The sequence below is a fragment of the Syngnathus floridae genome, chromosome 1 (assembly GCF_059516105.1).
Source record: "Syngnathus floridae isolate MCC-2025c chromosome 1, RoL_Sflo_1.0, whole genome shotgun sequence".
Taxonomy (NCBI): domain Eukaryota; kingdom Metazoa; phylum Chordata; class Actinopteri; order Syngnathiformes; family Syngnathidae; genus Syngnathus; species Syngnathus floridae.
Genome location: NC_142413.1, coordinates 7,146,430 through 7,170,368, shown reverse-complemented (window position 1 = coordinate 7,170,368; position 23,939 = coordinate 7,146,430). Strand labels below are relative to the sequence as shown.

At 41.4% G+C, this 23,939-nt stretch overlaps 3 protein-coding genes across 4 annotated transcripts; all 3 read left to right on the top strand.

Moving 5' to 3' along the window:
- Positions 1–409: 409 nt before the first annotated feature.
- On the top strand, positions 410–5,907 carry yif1a (Yip1 interacting factor homolog A (S. cerevisiae)). Its single transcript, XM_088384937.1, has 9 exons — positions 410–620; positions 939–991; positions 1,949–2,181; positions 2,265–2,369; positions 2,958–3,036; positions 3,490–3,547; positions 3,629–3,784; positions 4,115–4,208; positions 4,536–5,907. Exons 2-9 carry the CDS (start codon positions 961–963, stop codon positions 4,692–4,694), a joined length of 915 nt encoding a protein of 304 aa, XP_088241063.1. The 5' UTR covers positions 410–620; positions 939–960; the 3' UTR covers positions 4,695–5,907.
- A 146-nt stretch (positions 5,908–6,053) lies between these two features.
- On the top strand, positions 6,054–12,529 carry LOC148403801 (forkhead box protein N2). 2 transcript variants are annotated; one of them, XM_088384925.1, is made up of 6 exons: positions 6,054–6,299; positions 6,414–6,611; positions 8,014–8,598; positions 9,042–9,163; positions 9,912–9,967; positions 11,397–12,529. In XM_088384925.1, exons 3-6 carry the CDS (start codon positions 8,026–8,028, stop codon positions 11,768–11,770), a joined length of 1,125 nt encoding a protein of 374 aa, XP_088241051.1. In that variant the 5' UTR covers positions 6,054–6,299; positions 6,414–6,611; positions 8,014–8,025; the 3' UTR covers positions 11,771–12,529. The 2 variants fall into 2 exon arrangements, with proteins under 2 accessions (XP_088241051.1, XP_088241053.1); XM_088384927.1 differs by having other exon boundaries at positions 6,054–6,611; positions 11,421–12,526.
- Positions 12,530–12,927: 398 nt separating this feature from the next.
- atl3 (atlastin 3) lies at positions 12,928–22,651 on the top strand. The gene is made up of 14 exons (XM_088369723.1): positions 12,928–13,120; positions 14,987–15,199; positions 15,496–15,630; positions 16,157–16,261; positions 16,715–16,765; positions 17,056–17,112; positions 17,196–17,288; positions 17,368–17,506; positions 17,818–17,945; positions 18,043–18,099; positions 18,180–18,251; positions 18,713–18,904; positions 19,164–19,403; positions 20,891–22,651. Exons 2-14 carry the CDS (start codon positions 14,996–14,998, stop codon positions 20,951–20,953), a joined length of 1,536 nt encoding a protein of 511 aa, XP_088225849.1. The 5' UTR covers positions 12,928–13,120; positions 14,987–14,995; the 3' UTR covers positions 20,954–22,651.
- The last annotated feature ends 1,288 nt before the right edge of the window (positions 22,652–23,939 follow it).

Below are 23,939 nucleotides of genomic sequence, written 5' to 3'. Positions count from 1 at the left end.
AAGGAAGCTCCATTCTCATCACCAACTGTTCACAAACACGTGAACAACGGCTATGTCATGGGTGGGCAATTCAGGTCCTCAAGGGCCAGTGGCCTGTATGTTTTGTAGGTCTCCCTGCTGCAACAGACCTGATTCGAATGATCAGAATTGTTATCCAGCTTCTGCAGACCTTGCTAATTATCTGAAATTATCTTTGAGGACCGGAATTATCCATCCCTGGTCTAGGCCGCTGTGTTCAAACGTTGTGGGCAAAAATCAACCTCCACATAGAAATGAGTGAGTTGGGCGCTGTTCCACATGTCCCCAGCAGACGGCGTAATTCTCAATATGGATCAGTATGTGGATTTTATGTGAAGTCATAAGACAGTGCCACCACGGAAACAATTTTTAAAAAGATAGGAAAGAGGAAGGAATTTGCGGGCAGAGTAAAACAGTTAAGTCCACACCACTGAGCCGCGCCTCAAACGGCGCTATGCAGTTTACGTACGTACTTTTTTTTGTTACGCTTGTACGTACGTGCGTGCATTGCCACGCAGGCACCGTGACGTAAACCAATCGGAGCGAGGAAGCGGAGTCATCTGAAGATCCACGTAGCTAGCTACCTAACGTTAGCGGGCTAGGTAAGTTCCTTTTCGTTTTGTTTTTTTATTTTTTATTATTATGTTGATTATCGGGGCAATTACTGCGCAGTTTGAATCAGACATTTGTAGGTCTGATAAATTCTTTTGTTGTGGAGCGTCGCATTCTCACTCTTAACTTACCAGCTGTGCTTCGATAGCAAGCAGTACGTGTTCAAGTTTGTAGCTAAAGTATTAGCATTTAACACAGCAAGTATAATTGTACTGCTATGACATGTATCCTTACTTACTGCGTATGAGCTTATTATTGTGTTTGCACGCATTGGCTGAAGTGTCACTCTTTTTTCTTTTTTTTTTAAGCTAACGTCAGCCAGAATTTGCAATGGATTTGCCACATCACGGATACCGAGCAAGTAAGTGCACACCGTGAGTCACTAATGTTGCTTCAAACGAATCATGTTTTTTTTTTTTTTTTTTTTTTTAAATAACTGTCAATTATTCAAAATAACTACTTCCATAACGGTAGCTAAATGCATACAGTTGATAGATACACCCAAGTCACAATACACGCATGAGCCACATGAATTACACTCGCATACAAATGTAAACTGCAATATTGTACCAGTTAACTAACCACACTTGGTTTCAGTATTTGGCTGCCGAGTGACATTTCAGAACGCACCACATTTTCATTGAACTATAAACAACTGAATGGCAACATTTACAACAGGTGATTGAGCCCTGCATAATAAATGGCATCGTTTAATTACTTCATTAAAACAGTCACTTTCATCAGGCTGTTCACATTTTGATGGCATCACATCATGAAGAGTCCTAACTAATGAACAAGTACTCAATTGCAAGTCTTCAGGCAGGATATCAGTCAAGGAAAGGGTGTTGCAACATAGAGACTGGAAGAGTTACAGAATGGTAATTCATAGCTCAAATTCACTTGTGAATTTTGAGTGTTTGGACCTGCTGTTGACCACAACTCATGTCCAGGCACTCGCACGCAGACTAACTAAAGATGCTAGTACTGATGGCACTTACTAGGCCACGCCTTATTAAAACAAAGATCCTGCTACTGTTTTCTCCCTACCAAAATTCTAATGTAATGTCTAATTGTATAAAGCACCTCAATGCTGACACTGAAGTGATGCCATGGCAAAACCCAAAAGACCTCAGTACAGCACATGCAGCAGAATTTTTAAGGAGAAAACATGCAACTTCAAACTCTTTGTATTCAAAGTAATATTCGGTGAGTAAGTGTATAACATGAAACAATACATGCCTATATTTTTAGTTAAGATCAAATCTTTACAGCCTTTGTCACAGAACAAGTTTGAGGTGGTCTACAATTGCTCCCTCAGGTAAACAGAGGGGCCGCGGCACTCCTACGGGCGCCGAGTCCATGTTGTTCGATGACACCAGCACCTCAGGCATGAACACTCGGGGCTATTACACTCCAGGCTACAACATGGCAGGGGCCCCGAGCGACATGCAAGCGGGAGCCACCAACTTGTTTGCCGATCCCATGGCCAACGCCGCAGTCATGTACGGGTCGTCCTTGGCCAACCAAGGCAAGGACATGGTTAACAAAGAGGTGGGATTCCAAGTGTTCACTCAGTATTTAATTCTGGCAAGTGGTCATGTACATCTGACGATTGCACTTCCTCTGACTTTCAGATTAGCAGATTTATGTCTGTCAACAAGCTGAAATATTTCTTTGCTGTGGACACCAGATACGTGCTGAAGAAACTCATGATCCTCATGTTCCCATACACACATCAGGTAATCAGACAATGATATGAATAGCTGTTCCTCAATAATACTGTGTTCGGCTTTATTGAGCCCCAAAGAGAAATTTGCGAGCATTGGACTTTGAGTTGGAAACATTGTTATAACACACAGAGTATTACATACTGTAATAAGGTCAGGTGGAGACACTCTTCATTGACAGCTCTCAACTTCTCTCAGATCGTCGGTACAGCGCTAATGTTAGTCGTGCTTCACAGAAGGTAACGCTGCGAGTTGTGTTACACTGTTGGTCTCCATGTGCTGCTGCTCCATTTGTTTAATTTAGTCAATTAAAGAGTTGTAGCATGGCAACATAGATGCCATTTATTGAAGGCGTTAAGCTAGCTGACCATTCTTAAGGCAACATTGTTAGGTTGTCGAAAATGGACAAGGTGCAAATCTCTTGGTTTTCTTTATGACGTCGACAGTAAACTTGGAAGGGCAATAAATCACTTGAAACTCCCCGTACACCCCCCCCCCCCCCCCCCATGAATCTAATATTTGCTGCTACTTACTGTAGGTAGCAATGAATATCCAATTTGGTATGCTCACGTTTTAAATTGAGTTGGTGACTTCTACTAGGATTGGGAAGTTCGCTACCATCGAGACACTCCGCTAACCCCAAGACAAGACATCAACGCACCTGATCTTTACATACCAAGTAAGCCAGCATGAAGAAGCCAATTTGAATTTGCACATTGAAATTTAAATGAACAAATTAGTTCTCAACCCTCACACACATACCACTTGCAGAGGAAAAACATTTAACAGTAAACAGTAAAGCGAGACTGAATATTTCAAAGGCTCTTGGTAGTCGGCACCCCATTCACTGACTTTGTTCGGTCATTTAGTCAGAGACTCTCCACGCTTCACTTTTTAGCTGCAGGTACATGTGAAATCGTACATTTTGTTAAATTATAAGTCACAATATAAACATTCTGTGTAGGTATGGTCTGGTGGCGCCCGGCTGGAGGTCTCCTCGTAGTTGAGAATGTAAATTTTTGCTATACAAAGTCCAAGTGGTTGGGGGAGCTCTCGAAATGTTGGACATATACTCACCATCAGAACCAGCTTGGAATGTTTTAATGACTTGTGCCCTGTTTTGCGGTTCTAGCAATGGCTTTCATTACCTACATTTTACTGGCTGGAATGGCCCTTGGCATTCAGAAAAGGTAAGAAGTTCTTTTTTTTGTTGTTTTTTGCAGTTCCTCACCTTCTAGCGTGTTGACGCGTTGAATTGACTTGTGGTTAAGGTTCAGTCCCGAGGTGCTAGGACTCTGCGCCAGCACGGCCTTGGTGTGGGTCATCATTGAGGTCTTGGTGATGCTCCTCAGTTTGTACTTGCTGACAGTACACAGCGACCTCTCCACTTTTGACCTTCTTGCTTACAGCGGATACAAATATGTCGGGTAAATATTATGGAAATACTCATCTTTGGTGTATATCCGAGTTCCATTTCTACAGCTAGACTATTAAAAAAAAAATCACTGATGTCTGGGTCATTTTAAGCAATTTATGGGATCAAAAAATTTATGGGCAAAAAAAAAATGGCTATTGCTTGGTTTTGGGTTGCTGATGTAGTGTTTTTTTTTTCAGAGCAATTAGCAATATTTAATTATATTTCGGGCGGCACGGTGGTCGACTGGAATGGTTTGATGGTAACGGCAATAAGTCGTATGCCAATATCTCTGTCCCTCTTGCGATCTATGGGCTACTAAACATTGATATACTTTCCCCAGAATGATCTTCACCGTGCTCTGCGGCTTGCTATTTGGCAACGACGGCTACTTTGTGGCGTTAGCCTGGTCCTCTTGTGCCCTTATGTTCTTCATTGTAAGCATTCAGTCTCTTCATATAAAAAAAAACAGTGGTACCTTACAAGGGCTAAAACCTCCTGAGATTTTCTTGTTACAGTCCTTTGCTATTTGTTTATTTCTTTGTGATTTTGCTGTGAGCTAAGAATTGATCTACAAGGGAGTTCAAGTTCAATATGGTGCAACTCAAGGAAATGGCGCAATGACAGTCCTGTAATTCTCTCACCTGTGGGCAAGGAGAGTTGCCAGTGCATATGTTCCCCTTTTAAGTTAAGGTACCACTGTAGTTAGTGCACTGGTGTACCTAATAAAGCGAACGTGTCATGAAACTGTGAAATGTGTGCAGGTGCGTTCCCTGAAAATGAAGATCCTGACGTCGCTGACGTCGGACTCCATGTCCACCAACACCAGCGCCAAACCCCAAGTGCGCATGTATATCACCATGGTGACCGCCCTCTTTCAGCCCATCATCATTTACTGGTTAACCTCTCATCTGGTCAGGTGACTGTGAGGCGTTCACGCGAGCGGGCTCGTCCAAGTGCTTTGGCGTGCGTGTGTGGCTGTGTGCTCGCCGCCTTCTCCACGCGCTGAGTTTTGTACGCGCGCGTTGAGCTAGCAAAACAGTTGTAAAAAGGAATTTGTGTATTTGAGTTATCCAAATCGTGTGAAACGTATAAAATACTTCAGTGTTCCGTGATTTTGACAAAAGCTCATTCTCTGCCGTTGTTACATTTTTCGTTAAAACAAGGGCTGCCAAATTCAGAGCTTGGTTTCATCATTGGATTCAACTCGTTTCCATTGTCAAAAATAAAACTCTTTTCTGTCATTTATCCCATATCCTTCATAAACATTCTCATTAGATTCCCCCCCCACCCCCCTCCCCCCCACTGCTAGGGCAATGTTTGGCCATCGAATATACTATTAAATGGATGGTCGACTGCTTTGCCTGACCTGATGCCATTTTGTGCACGGATTTGCATCACGAGTAACCTATTTGTCCTAGAAGTACGCCAGAGTTGTCAGACTAGTATGCAGAAATGTCATGGAATTGAAAAAACAATTCTAATTAGGCATATCGTTCTACTATTGCACTAGTAAACTACCGCATACTAGTACTAAAAAAAAGAATAGATGGCATTTTGAGGATACTAACGAATGGATGAATAGATGGGTTCAGACGTTGACTAGTATGTGACACATGCCTCATGATGTTACTAATATAACACAGTAGTTTAGTATCTCGGTTTAATTGTGTATTAGACGGCTAAAAGTTGGACGAATAGTGCGGGATAGACGTTACTACGCAAAATTGTAGTACCACACAGGATAAAGAGCGTAGCAGTTACTTAAACCCAGATTTGAAGGATATGTGATAAATACTTCACGTACAGCCGCTTTTGCATTTGTCATCCTTGATAAGGAGGCTACTCGCATGTGAAACAGAACTACGAGTTGGACCTAGTAGTGTTACTCAATCTGCACAGGAGTTGTTAACCAGTAAGATTTATTTACTGACTGGTAATCCAAATGTGACACTGAATCCTGCTCGAGATACATCAATAATGTGGAATGAGCTTTCCATAAATTTTGGTATGATGATGATGTCACTATTTCCCAATCATTTTCTGGACTTTGATTGATCTGAAATATAAATATAGCATGACACTCTAGATTTTTTGTAGGAAAGAAAATAAATGTATTCAGCTTTGTGTATTCAATTGTGGGCCCTTGTGGACTCTTGTTTAGTGGATCCACGTGAAATTCTGACTGTATTTTTGATTCAACTCGACTCTTTAGCCGAGTGACATTTCAGGGATCCCGAGCACATCTGATTTGCTCATCATGTAGTGCTTTGCTGCCATCTTGTGGCATCTATAAAAATCTGAAATCCTTTTTGGTGCGGTGAGAGGTCATTCGTATATACTAAAAAAAAAAAACAATTCGAATTCCGTTTGATCTCAGTACTGTTAAAGCACTTTTTTTTTTCCCCTAGCTGACTTTGAATGAGAGGTACCTCTTGGATTGGTCGCCAGCCAATCGCAGGAGTCATTTACAGTACAAACAAGCATTCACATCAAATATGGGCAGCTCTTCCAGCCCCAACATAAACGTATGTCCTACTAGTAAGCTATTTCATTTCACACAGTTAAGCCTAACTAGTATCATAGTTAAAGCTGGATAGCAACTTTGACCGTATCATGTTCCTGTCTTTTGTGACGTTGAGCGTTGTAGTCGGGAGCGCGCACGCCTGCCAGCCGTCCACGCGCCGGCTGCAAAGCGTCCTTTTCGGTTTCCATGGCAACCTAAAGTCAACGCACACGGAGCGAGTGACGGAGAGCGAGACAGACGTGTTGCGGCTCCAAGTTTCAGGTCTTCTAAATCCACCTTGAAGCCGACGAAGAGGGAACTTGACGGCACTCTAGTGAGTTATATATAATTTTATTTTGTTCTGCACACACTAATAAAGCAAAGTCGAGTGGCTCGTCTGAGAGCAAAAGGGCGGCTTCAAATTCTGACCTACACAGAGAGAATGGAAACTTTAGATTGCGGCGCCTTTTGCCATTTGAACCACTCTGCGCCTTTAAGGCGCGCAGTGGGTTCTCTAACGCACACGCACTCTCGTGCCCGATTACGTTAGTTTTGAGTGCGCCCAGCACATGGCGCGTGTTCCCGACACTGCCATGAACATCCGATGGACTATGAACGTTCTAGTGGATGCACATCAGTCGTGAGGCTGAAGCAAATGGATAACTACCAACTGAATCAAGGCGCAATAATCAGTCTCCAGACCGCCACCCGACCAAAATAGAATGTTGCCTTTACAATATGTATATTTTCTTTTGTTTAAGATTTTTAAAAAAGTCTGTAACGCAGATCTAACTCCATATATTTAATAAAAACTATTTTGACCAACTCAGTTATGTCGTATTACTTGCAAGTGCTAAATTTGAGTAGGACTTGTATAAATACAATGGATGAAAAAAAAACGTGTTTGTGTGAGCGTGTGTGTCTTGACACAGCCACTTTCACAGATCGCCTCCAAGGTTTTGGCCCTGAATGAGAAAATTAGTTTTTTCTTGTGCCCATTCTTTCTTTACCCATCAATATTTAAAGCACCCACAAAAAACAAAACCTCACAAATTACTCCTGTTAGCACATGAGTGTGTATTATTTGTGAGTGTATGTCTCGTGAGAACTGTGGCCCTTTTGTCATCTCTTAGATTTTGGTTGCGTTAACTCCTTTGCAAAATGGTTCAGTGACCGTGAACAGAAAATAACATCTTAAGTAACTACTGTCGAAATAAACAAAATCAATTACATAGTTTGCATTCAAAGTCGTAATATAGCTTCCACAATGTGAATGCTAATATACAATGGCAAACTCTATGGGCACACAGCCTAGCGATTAGCATCTATGTGTTTAATGCTAGTGTTTTGTACAGTAATGATTACTTCATTTGGATAGTTTTACAATTATAGTAGTTTTCCTTGGATAGAGTTAAAAATAATGATTTGGATTTGGATTATACTTTTATTTGAATTAGGGAGCTATTTTCCTAGAAGGAAAATATTACTATTAAGACTATTAAGACTATTACGACTGTTAACTCTCACTTTTTCAGAAAGTGAGACTTAATAGTCCCTGAATGTCACTTTGTTAAATGTTGGTAATAAAAATCAGGAAAAGTGCTGAGCAATAGTGGACTTCCCCAATATTAGATCCCAAATTGTGCACCAAACCTTTATTTAGACCAGGATTTATCGAACATGTCAGAAATGGAGTTAGCCCCCATTTGTTCTCAGTGGCATTTTTTCCCCCCCAGAGGTCGTCGTGAATGATGGAGAACCTGTGCCACACCCTGGCGCCATTATGCCCATGTCCCACTGCTTTTGGGGGGCCTTTCTCCCCCTCTTGCCACATGACTTCCCTTCCCCTGTCACCCATCTCCTTCCCGCCGTCACCGACCACAGCTGAGTCGCTCCCATCTTCCTCCTCCTCTTCTTCCTCCTCCTCCTACTGCTCTCCGCTTTCTAACTGCATGGTGTCCCAACATCTGGAGTGTCCCCCGGGCACGTGGGACCAGGATGACCTGACGTGCCTCAGCTGGTTACACCAACGTGGCAACCTTCTCCCACTCCAGCCGATTCCTAAAGTGACGCTGCCTCAGACCCGGGAGGAGTCCATACGGGACCCCGCTTCAGCCAAGCCGCCGTACTCCTTCAGTAGCCTGATTTTCATGGCCATAGAGGACTCAACGGACAAGAGGCTGCCGGTGAAGGACATTTACGGCTGGATTGTGGACAAGTTTCCCTACTACAGGACGGCCAGCGCAGGGTGGAGGAACTCGGTCAGGCACAATCTGTCCTTGAGCAAGAGCTTCTGCCGCATGGATAGGGACAAAAGTCAGGTAGGTGCAGTGCAATAACACCCACGTAGTCACTTCTTACCTGCAGAACTAAATCTATCGTGATGCATTGAGACACAACTTTTAATTCATGCCGTGACTGTCTCATCATCTTTACCCATCCAAATTAGTAATTGACTTTAACAATAAAAACATCAGCAGTGATCAGTGGTTAAAAATGCTCCTTGGAAAATATGAGGCATTTTATTCTTATAAGTCATACAAAATCAAAACATCAATTACGGCGTGCCACAAGGTTTGACTTTTGGACCCAAACTTTTTCTATTGTATAATAATGACCTGTTACTTGCAGATAATGTAAAACATGCTTTTGGTCAGGATTAAATGTCTATCTATGTAGCGGGCTTCTAAATGATCAAATATTCCCTTGTTTGCCCCCACACAGGGAAATTCCACTTATTCTACTCTTGCGCGGTTGTTTTCAGTCGGCAGGGAAAGGATCTCTGTGGCGCGTGAATCCAGATCATCGAACGTCGCTGTTGGAAGTTCTTCGGAAGACGCACGCCTACCACAGCAACAGCAGCAGCCTCATAAACAAACCTGCCTTGTAAGAGCAATCACACTTTCATCATTTGTCCGACACATTTCTTCCATTTCATTTGTTGAAATTTCATCTATTGGTATAATCAAACCACTGTGAACAAAACTAAAATAACCCCATTTGTGTCATTTTTGTTAGTATAATTAAGGATGCCAGAAATAAGAAAAAATGGGGATTAGGGAAAAAAGGGTTTGGAGTTATTGTGGTCTAAATTCAAACAGCCCACATAGCATAAAATTGATCAAAGATGAAAAATGACATTCAGACACACTGGCTTTTTTTCTGAGATGTTTTGCAAGACTCATAGGGGAGTCATCATCATGGTAATGTAAATTGGTCCAGTTATTGGACAGTAAAAGTCACCTCAGTGTGTGAGTAAAGTTGTGGAACTATTTATATAGTTATTCATAACTTTACGGGCCCGATAAAATTAAATATACTCTAAACATTTTATTTATTTATTTATTTATTTATTTATTTATTTATTTATTTATTTATTTATTTATTTATTTATTTATCGCACACTGATTAGGACACTCCCCTCACAGTTAAGAGGGTGTGGGTTTTCTTCAATTATCTTGAAAGTGACAAAAATAGACCTACTCAAGCAATTGTTTTTCTACTCTTACTCGAATCCTATTCTAAAGTAACAAAACTCTTTCCTGAGTACAATTTGTGACCAACCTCTAAGATGAATATTTAACCATCCCCATTGTTGGGCTTTGACCTGATATGTTTTTAAATTGGATTCCAGGTTGGAAGGCGTGGACTATGGCGTGTCTGTAGCGTGCGACTCCATGGAAATGTCAGGTTCGTACCCAAAAAGAAAACAAGTCAAGAAGGGAAAACTACAATCTAATAAAAACATTTACAATACTTTTACAAACATAGTGAGGCCGAGATTGAAATGTGATGAAACAAAATTGTTTATTAAAATTAAAATATGCTGTGGGCAGATTAATTTGACATGGCAACACGCAAGAGGCTTAAATCTTATTGGAGAAAAACATATGCGTACCGGAAGCAGTTCGTCCAATAGAAATGCTTCAAAATGAATAGATCAAAGTATCTAATGAATAAATATGATTGAATGGCACAAATATCAGAATGTAGGTTGTAATTGTAGTTAAGGGCTTCTCGAAGGGCCTTGCTGGTCGGGTAATGAGTAAACTTAAACCCAGTCACCCGGCTGTGAGCCTTTATGAATTTGAGCCTATAGGATATTTTATTAGCGGTGTAACAGCGCTTGCTGTCACTTTTACTGCCGCCGCCTTTTCAGCCTCTCTCCGACATTCTCAGCATGCGACATTGTTCCTGTGTTTGCCTTCTGTCGCCATGGCTACAACCTTCTATTTCCGTGGTAACGAGCCAATAGCCTCCTTAATGTTGAGCGCCTTTGACATGCGGACCTCCATATGGGCTCATCAAGAGCTTCTTTACAAATAATGTCCACGTTTCTCTGCGAAATGTGCCTCTTGTGCGCCAGTGTAATTGATTGAAATAATCAAGTATCGTGGGAAATATCCAAATTCCCCAAATGTTTTCTTATTTTACCATTTTGGCTGAAAGCCTACGGTAATAAGGATTTTAAAAAAACAACATTGCTTTAGCGTCATCTTGTGGCATTATTGAACCCCACATAGTCACGGGTCCTCATTCACAGTTTTGTCCATTTGATTATGGTTCATATTTTTGGTAACCTGTTCGCCTATATTCTGACAAACTCACCCATTTGTTGTTTTTGCCAACAAATCTTGGTTACACAAAAACATGGAACGCTTTTTTTTTTTACAGCAAAAGTGAACCCATAAGATTTGAAGTTAAGTTTTCACAAATTTATACTTGCGCAATTTCTTCAAATGACCCTATCCTCAGTTATTTGCAAAGGAAAATAGCACCGTTTGTCATTTTTGTGCTCATCTGTGGAAGAAATGATCAAGTTGAATGTGTTTTATTTGGATGAAAATAGTGGTTCCCTGCTATCTTATGACATCTTAGTGTCAAGGAACTCAATTGAAGTCAGTTGAGAGGTTTAGTTGTGACAAAAGTAGTGCTCTGCTGATATCCTTCAGCATCGTGATGTCAAGTAAGCAGGAGTTAGGGTTAGGAGGAGGAATTTGATTTGGACTAAAGCCGTGTAGAGCTTTGCTACTATCCTGTAGCATGTATTTCCAATTTGTATTTATATATGTATAAGTTATGTCTGTATGAATGAACATAATTATCATAATGTATGCAGGCTGCGGTATTTTGTCCCTTCCAGATTGCCTCCCTCACACCCTGATGCTGTCGCTGCCGTCGCCCCACAGCCCCAGCCAGGATAATCCCGCTTTCTCCGACCACCCGGATTTCCCCTTGACACCGGAGCACGAGGAGTTGGTGGCCATCGAGCCAGTGGAATACCAAGCGGAGGATCTGGGCGGGGATTTGGACAAAGACCCACTGGCCGACAGCGGCTACATCGAGCTGCACTACTACCAGTCCCCCGAGTACCAGTATCTGGTCTTGCCCGACGACACCGAGCTGGACCTGGAGACGGTGGAGATTCTGCAGCTGGACGCCGAGGCGCAGGAGGCGGCCGGCTCGCTGCTGGATTTAGCAGGGAGCGGCTAGCAATAGCCATCTGAGTCTTTGTTGTATTCTTATAGGTGACAACATCACTGCCCAATGATTGCAAACTTGTAGCTTTTTCTGATATGGGTACTACTCGTCTGCATCACTTGATTTTAATCAATGCACCAAGTACATTAGACAAACGTTTTGGGACACTTGTAAATGTTTTCCCAAACACTTTTATTCCATATCCTTGCCTACATGCTTAAATCTCCTGCAAAATGACAAAAATGAAGTTAGCCCCTCTCAGTGGCTCAGTACTACTAGTACGTCAAAATTGTCCAAGTGAGGACAAACAGTATAGTACTACATAGACCTTGAGCTGGATCACGTATCCGGGCTACAGGTCACTAGTTACACCAAGTTGTTATAATAGTGCAAGACAGTAGTTTACTAATAAGGTTTGATTGAATACTAGTAGGCCAAAAGTGGCACTAGTAGTGGAAAATCATGTAAAAAGTATTTTTGCTTACACATTTTTCTAATCTAACAAATAAAATATGTCATTCTGTTATTGTGACTATAGTGTCTTTTTTTTCCTGGTTCAGTAGGACATGTCACTTTCTATGCACTTTGTTACTATGGGCCCTTTTTGTCGTTTATTTTCCCTGTAATCAATCAGCATTTTTGTTGACTGATTTACTTTTCTTGTTCATATTTTAGTGCTAACGTGGAGTAACATAATTGTGTTGACGTTTTTTTGTTTTGTTTTACAATTCTGCACGTTCCTTACATTCATTTACAAGAGCCGCACAGGAAAACGATCAGTTTTATGTCACAGTAATTTGTCATGATTCAAGAAATAAAAATCACTTATTTTTGGGAATTAGACAGTTCTTTCGTTACGGTGAATCCTCTCACTGCATCATCATCATCATCATCATCATCATCATCATCATCATCATCATCATCATCATCATCATCATCATCATCATCATCATCATCATCATAATCTTGTGTAAAACCGTATCCCATGACCGTGATACCCGAAAATACTACACACACACACACACACATTATACGTGCAAAACAACATTTCCCAAGTAAAAGACGATTGTGGTGCATGCTGGGAGTTGTAGTTTAAACAATAACTGTGCCAACCGCTCACGAGTGCATTATAACTACATTTCCCATAACGTCCCACGTGGCTTTAAACCCGGAAGTGTGCAGGATTTGCGCCTGGAATAAGTTGACATGGTTGTTTTCATGCCAGTGTTGGAGAGAGAAAAAAAAGTTACGTTGGTGTGAGCAGATCCAATCTAACGAGTTCGTCTTAAAACCCGTCGAAGGCTTTTAAGAGCTTTCATACAACAATTCACAGCCAGGGAGGGAAACAAAGTCACAGTTGAGGTAAAGTTTTCCTTTAAACTTATAGTGCTACGATGCTGTCAGTCGTGCAAAATTTGTGTCGCGACTTAACCGCTGCAGATAGCTAATACATGTTAGCCTTTCCTTTACTGTTATTGTTGTCTGCGTGCATTATCAACAGCGCGAGATAAATGACAGTTTGATTAAACTTGTCAAATTCTAATGTTAATTAAATTCAGACATCTGTCTCGCTTTGATATGTGATGTGTATAAATAGAGTGAAAACGCGTAACATGCGCTTTATTGGGCGAAAGCAAAAATATATATATACTTAATACTGTTTAGTGTGCGTGCGTGTGCACTGGACGTCATTTACTACAGGCAAACCATGCTAAACCTGATATTGAATAAATCGTGTTCAACACAGAAACGCGTAATGAACGTTACCTCTGAGAACCACACCCTTTCGGTGTGTTCATTTTTTGTTTTGTTTTGAAGGGGGCAAAAGTGGGGATAGCAAAGTGTTTGAATTCCCCCCCATATATTTCATCTCCCACTTCCATCTTCTGTACTAAGACGCTCAATGTCCTCACAAACAAGACAATTTCGTGGACTGGAAGAGCAAATGTGCCTCACTGGTAAAATAATAACACGGCAAGTGTTCCTTCAAGTACATGTTTCAAGTACAGTGCAGTACCAGTACCACTATTTGGCCCAACTAGTAGAGTCTACTAAGTAGACACTAGTCGGACCAAATTGCCCATTGGTAGTTATGCAACTAAGGCATTAGTTGTTTAAAAAAAACAACAACATACGAGTAAGATACAGTACTAGTATGTACTAGTATGTGGCCCAAATGTTTTCTCATCTTTTCCAAGTGAGAAAGGGCCTGTTGTGCTCCTCATGGTGGGAGCTGTCTTGTTCCTCCACAGAAGCGCCAATAACAAAGAAGCTCCTTGAAGGCGGTCCAATCGACAGTGAGACGCTTAGCCTAAAGCCACAAAGTGTGACAGCCATCGAAGCATGCACATTTTCTAATTAATACAGAGCTGCACATTGTGACCATGTGTAAGTTGGGGCGTCGCCAAGTGTTCATACACTGCGTCGCTAATATCTTGTCCTGAACTCTTCTTAATGTTTCTTTGATGGCGTCATGGACAGGCTGTTTTGGGGTTACAAACAGCAAGCAAGGAACTAGTTTGCTCGGCAAAGTAAGCCTGAGTAGCAACGTGAAACTCATTCAGCATTACCAACTATAATGAACTTGTGACATTCTTCACACTTTGTCACATGAAATCCATTAGCCATACACTGAAATCAAACACTTATGAAATGATTCATCAAATAATTCTGTTACAAAAAAGTCCAAACAAAACCTCTTCAATAGTGATCATGTCTCAATGAGGACTAACGAAAAAAAAAATTCTTTCTCCTTTATTATGTCATTTAGTAAGGCAGAATCGATAGATATTAAATAATTGTTTGTTAAAACATTGATAACTGTAGCACTCCATCAAATTATTTATTTACCATAGGACATTGCAATCCGAGTTATGAACGAACTAATTTAACCAATGTAAAATTTCATAAATGTGGCTCTGCGGCGTAACACAAATGGCATTTTAAGTTAATTCTGAAATTTCATGCAAAAATCCCAATTTATTTAGCTTTGACAGAAAGAAAGATAACTACTGTCCTCGAATGGATAGTTTAAAAATATATGACTAAAATAACTTCTTATTTGCTTCCTTAATAACAATGATAATATGAAATACAGGCAGAACATATAGTACTTGCTGAACAAAGTAAATTTGGCATAACGTCCCAAAAAAAATTGAATATTCCATTTCATTGTTGTCTTCGGCTTGTGATGTTGTGCAATTGTTGACGGTGTGGTTGTTCCCACAGGCAGCAGCAATGGGGAGCAAACCGGGCCCAGTTCAGATAGTGACGGTGTGCAAGGAGGATCACTCCTTTACGCTGGACGAGGAAGCGCTCGAGCGGGTCCTCTTGACCCCGACCGTGCGAGACAAAAATGTGGTGGTGCTTTCGGTGGCCGGCGCCTTCAGGAAGGGCAAGAGCTTCCTGCTCGACTTCATGTTGCGATACATGTACAGAAAGGTGAGCAATGCCAGACCTCACTTTTTCAAACACTATCAAGCCTGCAATGTGAATACAGACTAAGGTTGAACCGAAGAAGTTCAAGGTCACACGACGTTGCCCCTCCCTGCCGCAGCATGCAAACTGACAAGTTTGTCGACAAGATGTGATTCAGGATGACGGCCAGGGCGGAGTTCACCAACCGGCTGATTTGTTTTGTTTTAGTGGGGCCACTGGGTTTACTGCCTTTTTATACTCAGACACTTTCCCCAGGGTAGTTTGACCTCACCTCTTTCTCCTCGTCGTGTAAACCGCAGGGTGACGAAAACTGGCTGGGTAACGACGACGAGCCCCTGACGGGATTCTCCTGGCGAGGTGGCTCGGAACCGGAGACGACCGGCATCCAGATCTGGAGCGAGGTCTTCCCCATCCAGAAAAGTGATGGAAGTGAGGTGGTCACCGTGCGCCGGACATGTGAAGCGCCAGAATATTAAGCACACCTACGCAACACAATGAGATGACATAGAAACAAGAGAGCCACCATTTTGTCACCAAAAAGTTCACACACCCCTCTTCCAATGGCCAATTATTGAAGTATTAAAAAATGAGGCCATTGTATAGAACATTCTCCTGTAGCCCATACAACTCAGTTGAGCACAACAAAAATGTATTGCAAGAGGTAAGGATGTGATTGCACAAGGATACACACTCTTGTAATTGGCACTGTGCCTGTTTGGATTAAAATCGCATTCAAATTCATACAAAGTCGGACGTTGTTTAAAGTGCCCGTGAATGCCAAATAAAGCTCTGATGTTCATTAGGGAGGGAGGGCGTTTTCTTTGTATCGCAAAAAACATAATTCCCGCCACCTTGGTTTTTTAAAAAAAAAAAAAATTTAACAGGGGTATTTATGTTAAAATAATAATGAAACCAAAGTGATCGCCTGTCTTCTTGTGTTTTGCGTGTGTGCTCCTGCAGGTGGCAGTAGTGCTTATGGACACTCAGGGAGCTTTTGATAACCAGTCCACAGTGAAAGACTGTGCCACCATCTTTGCCCTCAGCACCATGACCAGCTCCATTCAGGTGATTGTCCTTATTAATTAATTCTAAGCCATGGCGCATACAATATTCAGAAAAAGTTGAAATTTCAAGATGAATATGCATTGTAAAATTACAAGTTACACAAGTTAACCTTCTCTAAAATCTTGAATGCTAACTGACTGGCGTTTTTGTATTTTTCACAACTTTCTCAAACGAGGGGTAAAATGGCGAGACTGGGCAAAGCCCAAACCAAAAATGTCTCAAGTGAATACATCTTGTGCCATCTAGTGGAAGAGCATTGAAGTGTTCATCCTGCCACTAAGTACTTCATTGACGACACTGAAATGGAATATTTGTTGTGGGTCATTTCCCACAGCCCACATTATGAACTTTCAGCGCAAATTATTGGCATATATCGCACATAGCAGATTCTTTTAATTCCCAGTTTGTGTCACACTGACATTGTTTCTCACTGACATGGTTTCTTGTTTGTAGATTTACAATTTGTCCCAGAACATCCAAGAAGATGACCTGCAGCAGCTACAGGTAACTAACTTGGTGAAGTCACATGAATGCAAATATACCTATATTGTTTTGCATAGATTTACTGTAAATGTGTAATTGTGATAGACATATTGTATTAGCATTACTATTTACCAAACACCAACATGTAATGTGTAAGTCGTTTTTTTTTTTTCTTTAGATGTTTAAAAAAGTTGAAGTCGTCATTGCTGTTTAGTTTGTGCTATTTTATTGATAAGGGTTAATTGTGCTTCTGAGCATTGAATTTTTTCCCATGGAATGATTCAAGTCTTGTGTAACTGTCTGTCTGGCAGCTTTTCACCGAGTACGGCCGGTTGGCCTTGGATGAAATCTTCCTGAAGCCTTTCCAGGTATGACAACATTTCACGACACTTTTTTTGTTTTGTCCTGATGCAGCTCTTGTAACCTTCCTTTTACCCTGTGCTGTACACAGTCCTTGATGTTCCTCATCCGCGACTGGAGCTTCCCCTATGAGTACACGTACGGCTTTAAAGGAGGCAACGAATTCCTGGAGAAACGATTACAGGTAACACAAGGCAGAAGCAAATGCGAGCAAGCTTTGGTTCCTCTGGGAAATGAACTTCCTTGCTTTGTTCTTCTTGAAGGTCAAGGAGGCCCAGCACGAGGAGCTGCAAACGGTGAGGGAGCACATCCACTCCTGCTTCACCAACATTTCCTGCTTCCTGCTGCCACACCCTGGTTTGAGAGTTGCCACCAGCCCGACTTTTGAAGGACAACTTAAAGGTGAGAAGTCCCTTTTTTTTTGTACAGTAAATCGTGTGAAATGTCAATTCAACACATTTAAAAACATTTTGTAGTATGTTTGAGTGTGTTCTGGATAGAGAGGAGCCATATTACGTAGCATCTCTGTAAGTAAACAAAATGAAGACTCGCTCGCACAGTTCTCTAAATAAGAGGCAGAGCGTGCTTGCTTCAAGTTGTTAACTTCCCATTCCCAGTTGAAGTTTACTGCAAAAGCCAGCATGCCGTAGTACAAAATGAACGGCAGCGGTTGACAGTACTCAGGTTCCAAGTCCTTGTGTTGGTTTTGTCAGCGGTGGCACCAGAGTTCAAAGAGCAGCTGAAGATTTTGATCCCCGATCTCCTGCATCCCGACAACCTGGCCGAGAAGGAGATCAATGGAAACAAAGTCACCTGCAGAGGCCTGCTGGAGTACTTCAAGGTAACTTGCCTCGTGTTTGTGCCTCCGTTGGTATCTTCTGGCGTTTCTCTTGTGTTTGGTTCACTGTCGAACTTAACTGTGAGCACTTTCTTGTCAGGCTTACATCAAGATTTACCAGGGAGAGGACTTGCCCCAGCCAAAGAGTATGCTCATGGTAAGCACCGGAAAGATTGCCAAAAAAAAGTGTCTTTTGTGAACTTTAGCTCGTCTTGACACGTCCGTTTGTCTCACCAGGCGACAGCGGAGGCCAACAACCTGGCAGCCGTGGCGGCGAGTAAAGATCAGTATTACAGGAACATGGAGAAGGTGGGTTCAGTGCAAGACAAGACGGTCGCCACGCTGTTGTACTGACAGACTTGATGCTAGCTGTTGACATGTTTTAACTTTCTTACCAAGCCAAATTGTTTTTCCTTTTTTCTTCTTAGTGCTCCGAGTGGAAAAGCATTAAATTAAACTCGATGATTTTCCTTAATTTAAGTAATGTATTTCTCATTCAGTTAGCATTTTTGTGTTTTTAGGCCAAAAATTTTTGTGTGCATGCTGACTTGTCAAAATGTCCTGGTTTTTTTTTTTAGGTAATATTCTCCATTTTTGCCTTTTTTTTTTTTTTTATCTCAATTTTTTAAATATTTTTAGCGTAATGCCTCTCTGCAGCCCCTGAGAATGAGTCATAGAGAAATCAAATGATATTATAAAACAAATATAAAACCTAGGGGTACAGCAGTTTAAAGACTATGAGATAAAATATGCTCCTCTTTGTCTCTCAGATGTGTGGCGGAGACCTGCCCTATGTGTCTCCTGAGTCACTGGAGGAGAAGCACCAATTTTACTTCAAGGAGGCTCTCTTCTCCTTCTCCTCCACCAAGAAGATGGGCGGCCAGGAGTTTTGCGACCGCTACCAAGAGCAGCTGGAGAAGGAGCTGGTGGAGATGTGGGAGTCATTCAGCAAGCACAACGAGGTCAGCGACATTAGTTGTGCACGTTAGCTCAGCTCTGCAGGAATGAATGGCATCAGTCCATGTCCAAAAATGTCTGACGGGACCACCGGTGTGTGTGAGAACTGGCACTTTTTTTTTACAAAGGCGGAAAAGTGAGGAGGGCAGGGAAATAAAAAGAAAAGAGACAAAAATGAGAATCCGTTTGTTGTAGGGTAGACATGCTTTAAGGTCTGTATAACTGTAAAAGTTTTTTTTTTGTTTTTTTTTTTTTTGGGGAAAGTCAAAGAATCTGTTCAGCGCCTTCCGAACTCCAGCCGTGCTGTTCGTGCTTGTGTGCCTCCTGTACGTGCTGTCGGGTGTGCTGCTCTTCGTGGGCCTGTCCACCTTCGCCCTGGTGTGCGACTGCGTCCTGGGCTTGGTCATGATGTCCATGCTGACTTGGGCCTTCATCCGCTACTCGGGCCGCTACCGGCATGTGGGCGGAGCCATCGATCAGGCGGCGGGCACCGTGCTGGAACAGGTCAGATGACGTTCGTTTGTCTTGTGATAAACCGCGGAGGTTGGGATTGAAGTCACACTTGATGTGTGATCACTTGGTAACTAGATTTGCAAAACTCTGGGGATTTTTTTAAAGTTGAAAGGTTTGTGTGGGAATGAACAGGAATTCGTGGGAGTAGGAATTTACTAAATATAAAAATTGCTTTTGACCTAGAATATTGGGAAAGTGTATTTCAATCCGGCCCACCATTGGTTTATAAAAAAAAAAAAAAAAAAACAAATTGGGGGGGGGGCTAATCAGAGTGAGAAAGAAGTATATCCAAAATTGTCAGCCCAAAAACTGAGTCACATTTTGGTGAATTTCATATTTTTTTCTAAAATGTATTCTTTAGGTCAATCCATGTGTGTGGGTGTTATTTTTATTTATTTTTTTACAAACTATTATTTGCTGTAATGATCAATTGTTGAACAATACTGCCCATTTGGGGCGTTTTGATCATATCACATGAATCCTTCTCATTTTGCTTCTAAATGTAGAGTTGAGATTTAGCTACTTTTCAGACACTGTTGACCAGATAAATTTGCAAGCACAAACGCTACACAAAATGCTTCATCAAAGAAATTATTATTATTTTTTTTTTAATAGTTTCATCCTTAAAATATCCTCTTATGCTGCATGTTAACACACATTGCACACATCATTTGTGTATCTCGAGATAGGTGAACAAAGGTGGATCGGCGCATTCCGTTTAATGTCAGTGCTGAATTGTGCTTTGTAGCAAAAGGTTGCTGTTAGGTCACATCCAATTGCTCAGTCACGGGAGTCTTTGATGCTCTTCATCGTAAGCCGCTGTGTTTTCCCAGCCTATATTCGGTCATTACAGGCCTTCTGACATGGGAAAATCGAATGGCGCGTTATCACAAATAAACAGTGAAATAAGTTTGGAGAAAGCACTATTTTTGAATCTGTATTGTATGAATGGACCATTCCACCCAAAGCAAAAAATATGGAATGATTCCTTCCTCTCCACCGTGAAGGCTGTTTTGAGTTGAAACAAACAATTTGCAGAATTAAATCAGATGACAAACCGCATTGAACAAGAAAGCGACCAGGCCGCGGCCGACTTTGGAGGTTATTCAGAGTTCAGCTCTGCGACTGACGTGATTTGCTGGCAGCTAAGTTCAGCTTCCTGTTTTGGATATTTGTCACGTTCACCACATGCAAACTTTAAAATGCCCACAGGGCACGGCAAGCAAGTGCCGTCAACGGCACATTCAGGTTCACACGTGCGACGTTGTGAGAAAGTGCAAAGGCCAATCCGAGTACAACAGTGAGCAGTGTATCGAATCAACCGACACTTGTTTGATATCATTTTGATATTCAAAGCGTATACCACCAGGAGCAAGATATAAAACCATTAAACAGAACTAGCTACTCGAGTGCTAATTATAAACAAGCTCACATACACAGTACAAAATCAACTCAACTGCTGTCTCGTCTCCCGCCAGGCCACGGTGGTGCTGAACAAGTCGAGAGGACAGAGGCTTTCCGGCGTGAAGAAATCCAGTTAGAGGACCGGCGAGGCTTTTGGTCATCTCAACGCCACGCAAATCTGCAGCCGGCACAGAGCCGCATTCAGCCTTATCGTTGCGCACCCCCCCACCCCCCTTCCATCTCTTCTCCCCCAACCCTTTATCTGTGAGAACATACAACACCAAAAAAACAAACAAAAAAAGCACAAGAGAAGGATACATTCCCAAAAGCCAGCATGTTTCACACCCGCGTTGGGACACAAGCTGCCTGCTTTGAAAGCATCGCACCTTCTGTCGATGCTGCCGCATTTCCAAAAGATTCACCAGGAGAAATTCTTTCCAGCGGTTACAGGCTTCTTTTTGCATAATTTGGTTGTCTACCTTATGAGGATGGCTTTTGGAGCTTTTTATATGCATATTTTAGAAGCTCAGTTTCTTTTCTTTTACATTGTGCCTTGAAAGCATTCCAGTCTCGATGGAGACGTAACATTCCTGATCAAGTTCAGTTGTTCATTTTTGCTGAATTAGCAAGGAGGAGATTGTTACAGTATGCACTTTGTGTCACCAAATCAGACCACAGTAGAGCGTGAGCCTAAATATGAGCGTCAAATGTAAAGAATTTCTTATGGATGGCAGCAAAAGGCTACTATTGGATTGATAAATTGACCTACTCAATTCACTTTTATGTCGTTCTTTGACATCAAGATGCCACAGAATGGCCACTTCCGGCTAAATGAACTCTCTTCTACTCACGTCAACGTAGTTCCTTAGCATCGGGATTGTAGCAAAACTCCCTATTTGTCCAAACTGAGCTCCTCGGTTCACTTGAACATCATTTCTCTGCACCAATATGGCATCAGAGCACTATTTTGTCTAAATAGAATTCCTCATATCACATCGACATAACTCCTCCTCCGTAGAAGGATGGCAGCAAAAAAGTTTTGTCTTGGTGAAACTTTAGTATACAGTAATTCCAAGAGGGTGTCAAAGCACTATGTTTGTCTAATCCTCCATTTATGATTCCTTGCCTGAAAGATGGAGGCAAAGTACTATTTGACTAAATGAAGCATTTTACCTCACGTCAACATAGTTCCTTGGCCTTGGCTTTTTCGTTGGTAAAAGCACAACTTTTGTCCGAGTGTAGCTCATTTATTTCCCTTCAACAGATGTCCTTGTCACCAAGATGAAGCCAAATTAATGCTTAAAGTTTAAAAAAAGAATAACTTGATGTACTATTATTTTGAAATGACAAACAAGCAAGCATGTGGGGGTTTACTCTTAACAAAAGAAAAATCAGGCATTCCAAATTCTTTACTGAGCATTCCCTTTCATGTTATTCAAAATAGATTTTGATACAGAAAAGTTGATATTTTTTAGATAGGTTATTTATAGAAAGTGCTTTCTGTGATATTTACAACTCCAAAGGTTCTATTGATTGACAAAGATCATCTAGCTTGATGATGTAGTGACCACATAGCCAAAGACTTTGCTTTGCTTTTGCAGCCTCTTCGAGTTAGTCCATCTTGCTATGATGAATATACTGTACGTAAAGTACTGTTGTGTTAACGAGACATGATTTTGTTTTTTTTATGCAACATATTCAAAATTGCAGTAAAATAATTAACATGTAAGCAAAGAAGGATGATGACAGAAGAGTGTGATTCTCCTGCAGCTGGACAAAGTGTCAATTTGCACTTTGGTGATATAGGTAATAAACTATTGGATCTTTGAACTAAACTGTTGCTTCATTTTACTCAATGAATTTAAAGGTGACATGCAGTTGTTTTTTTAACAATTTATGACATTCTGCTGTCAGAACACAGAAAGAACGAAGAATTACCCACCCTGAACCAGTTGCCAGCCAATCGCAGGGCACACAGAGATGAACAACTATGCGCACTCGCACTTACACCTAGGGGCAATTTGGCATGCTCAATTGGCATACCAAGCATGTTTTGGGATGTGGGAGGAAACCCTCGCAAGTGAAGAGAACATCCAAACTCCACACAGGGAGGGCCGGAGTGGAATCGAACCCACACCCTCCTCACTGTGAGGCGGACGTGCTAACCAGTGCGCCTTGTAGACAAACAAAAAGTCTTAATTTTTCGCATAAATTGTCATTTAGGGGCCATTCAAATAAACCATTATTTGATACACATTGTGATCTTAACTAATTGATATATTGAAGAATTTAATATATACGTATATATTTTTTAATTTATGATACTCTCAAGAAGGAATTGTAACTTGGTGATCGACTTGCTTTGTAGTGCAGATGGCAAACAAGAAATAAGTCCTGATTTTTGTCCATCCTTTTATCAGTAGCCTATCCCATCTGAATTTGATCAAAATGAGGGATACACCCTGAACTGGTCGCCGGCCAATCACGGCACATATCGACAGCATCTATTCACATTTGCATCAATGAAGGATTTACAATGTAATGGAGCTAGCGCGTATGTGTTTTTACCCAAAGAAAACCTAGGCAACAGCTGGGGAAACAGTGTAACCAGGAAGTGAGGATTTCAAATAAATATTTCATATCGCCATTTTGTAAAACCACAATTACACAATTTATTTGCTGCATTTGAGTGCATTAATTGCTATCAGAAAATGTCAACAAAATGTTTGACTCTACAATGAATCCCATTTTACCCTGAATTGTAGCTGTTAAAAGGCCTTAAAATGACAATATTTTACTTATGTTAAGATTATAGAGAGCGTTTGGGGCATGGTTTTCACATTCTTACCAAACACCTACAAAGATACAATGCGTTCTAGTGTGCTTTTCCTCAGCAAAATTTCAGTAATACAAGTATCAATGGGCTTTAATGTGGGTCTCTGATCATCTTGACGGCAGCTATTTATCAACGGTAGCGGTTCAGTTGTGTCACTTAAAACGCGGTGATGAATTGTTGAGTCATCACCGGCGCGACCTTCCGCTTTTACATTTAAAAACACTGTCGTCTCCTCACTCTTCTCTTCATATGTGTGTGTGAAAGAGAGAGAGGGAGAATGTGTGCGT

Excerpts from the sequence above, each read along its gene's own strand:
- LOC148403801 (XM_088384925.1), top strand. The coding sequence starts at position 8,026 with ATGATGGAGAACCTGTGCCACACCCTGGCGCCATTATGCCCATGTCCC. Across the intron at positions 8,599-9,041 it reads TGGATAGGGACAAAAGTCAG|TCGGCAGGGAAAGGATCTCT; the intron begins GTAGGTGCAGTG and ends GGTTGTTTTCAG. Across the intron at positions 9,164-9,911 it reads CTCATAAACAAACCTGCCTT|GTTGGAAGGCGTGGACTATG; the intron begins GTAAGAGCAATC and ends ATTGGATTCCAG.
- yif1a (XM_088384937.1), top strand. The coding sequence starts at position 961 with ATGGATTTGCCACATCACGGATACCGAGCAA. Across the intron at positions 3,785-4,114 it reads AGCGGATACAAATATGTCGG|AATGATCTTCACCGTGCTCT; the intron begins GTAAATATTATG and ends TACTTTCCCCAG. Across the intron at positions 4,209-4,535 it reads GTGCCCTTATGTTCTTCATT|GTGCGTTCCCTGAAAATGAA; the intron begins GTAAGCATTCAG and ends AAATGTGTGCAG.
- atl3 (XM_088369723.1), top strand. The coding sequence starts at position 14,996 with ATGGGGAGCAAACCGGGCCCAGTTCAGATAGTGACGGTGTGCAAGGAG. Across the intron at positions 17,289-17,367 it reads TCCTGGAGAAACGATTACAG|GTCAAGGAGGCCCAGCACGA; the intron begins GTAACACAAGGC and ends TTCTTCTTGAAG. Across the intron at positions 18,100-18,179 it reads AGCCAAAGAGTATGCTCATG|GCGACAGCGGAGGCCAACAA; the intron begins GTAAGCACCGGA and ends TTGTCTCACCAG.